The sequence below is a fragment of the Solenopsis invicta genome, chromosome 14 (assembly GCF_016802725.1).
Source record: "Solenopsis invicta isolate M01_SB chromosome 14, UNIL_Sinv_3.0, whole genome shotgun sequence".
Taxonomy (NCBI): Eukaryota; Metazoa; Arthropoda; class Insecta; order Hymenoptera; family Formicidae; genus Solenopsis; species Solenopsis invicta.
This window is the reverse complement of record NC_052677.1, coordinates 2,105,682-2,107,505: the sequence shown is the minus strand read 5'-3', so window position 1 is coordinate 2,107,505 and position 1,824 is coordinate 2,105,682. Positions and strand designations below refer to the sequence as shown.

Below are 1,824 nucleotides of genomic sequence, written 5' to 3'. Positions count from 1 at the left end.
CTGAACTTCAACAGTTGCTTGACGGCAGCATACAGTCGTCACTCAAACTAACGGAAATTCCGATACCCGGGACTGAAATCAAACTGTATTGCGACACATCAACACAGACAGCGCGTCCCTACGTAACGGAACCTTTTAGAAAGCAAGCATTCCAAGCACTGCATGGACTATCGCACCCCGGCATTAGAGCAACGGAGAGATTGGTCAGACAGAAATACATATGGCCTAACATCCAACGGGACTGCCGAGCGTGGGCACGAACATGTCTGCAATGCCAAAAAGCCAAGGTACACAGACACACAGTCACGCCAACGGGGAATTTTCTAAGACCGACGAAAAGATTCCAGCACATACACATGGACCTGGTCGGACCCATGCCAACATCGTTTGGATACAAATATTGCTTGACAATCATAGACCGCTTCACGAGATGGCCGGAAGCAATTCCTGTTCCCGACATTACGGCCGAAACAGTAGCCAGACAGCTTTTCACAAATTGGATAGCAAGATTCGGAACACCAACAAGGATCACTACAGACCAAGGACGACAATTCGAGTCCGAGCTATTCAAGAAGCTAACAAAACTAACTGGGTCCACTCATCTCCATACCACAGCGTACCATCCAGCAGCCAATGGGATGGTAGAGAGGCTCCACCGGCAGTTAAAAGCAGCCATAAAGAGCCACCAAACCGAAGCATAGGCGGAGATACTCCCAGTCGTTTTAATGGGCATCAGGGCCGCGTGGAAAGAGGACCTACAAGCAACACCGGCGGAAATGGTCTACGGAGAACCAATTCGGTTACCAGGACAGTTTCTCAACGAAGCCGACAGCGAAACAGACACTTCGGAAGGATTCGTAAAGGACCTGAAGAAAGCAATGAAAAGCCTGCAACCAAGAGTAAGAAGACACGGACAAAAAGCCACGTTTGTATTTAAAGACTTAGCCACGACACAACAAGTTTTCTTACGACATGACGCGCCGACGAAAACGCTACAACCGCCGTACGACGGACCATACAAGGTCCTAAACAGAGGAGAAAAAACGTTTAAAATCCTCATCAACGGGCGAGCCATCAATGTGTCAATCGATAGATTAAAACCCGCTTACATTTTGGAACCAGAAGGAACGGAACAAAATCAGAGCACAACAGAACAGACACCCAAGGTATCCAACGAGAAACGGACGAGAAGCGGACGAATATCACGTCCACCAGTCCGATTCCAAGGACTTTAAGACAACCAAGGGGGTCATGTGGCGAACCAAAATCCGCCACCAACATACGCGCGCGCGCGAGCGCGCAGGCAAGCCGCGGGCGCCAGCGTGGGCGCGAGCGCCGGCGCTAGTTCAGGCGCCGCCGCTAGGCGGCCGCTTTCTCGGGAGTCAAATGCATCCACCGAGCGCATATAATACGCGACCGCAACCCGTCAAGCACGCATCCTCCGATCGAGGCTGAGCTCCTGTTGGGCCCTTCGATCTCGAGAATCGTCACCTGAGGTGCGCTCCTTTACGGGCCCTCGCTCTTGGTGTACCCAGAGGTGCGCTCCTTCACGGGCCCTCTCCCTTGGTATCACCCGAGGTGCGCTCCTGCACGGGCCCTCGCTCTTGGTGTAACCAGAGGTGCGCTCCTTCACGGGCCCTCTCCCTTGGTATCACCCGAGGTGCGCTCCTGCACGGGCCCTCGCTCTTGGTGTAACACGAGGTGCGCTCCCTCCAGGGCCCTCAATCTTTTGGTCGAAGAGCTTCGTGGCACGTCAAACTGCCTCGTCGACGTCTCCGACGGGACCGTCCCGGTCCTTACCCGCACCCGGACTGTCCGGGGTGC

The 1,824-nt window shown here is 53.9% G+C and overlaps 1 protein-coding gene across 1 annotated transcript; it reads left to right on the top strand.

The window, feature by feature from the left end:
- Positions 1-725: 725 nt before the first annotated feature.
- On the top strand, positions 726-1,235 carry LOC120359577. Its single transcript, XM_039457575.1, has one exon. The coding sequence runs from the start codon at positions 726-728 to the stop codon at positions 1,233-1,235; it is 510 nt and encodes a 169-aa protein (XP_039313509.1).
- Positions 1,236-1,824: the final 589 nt, after the last annotated feature.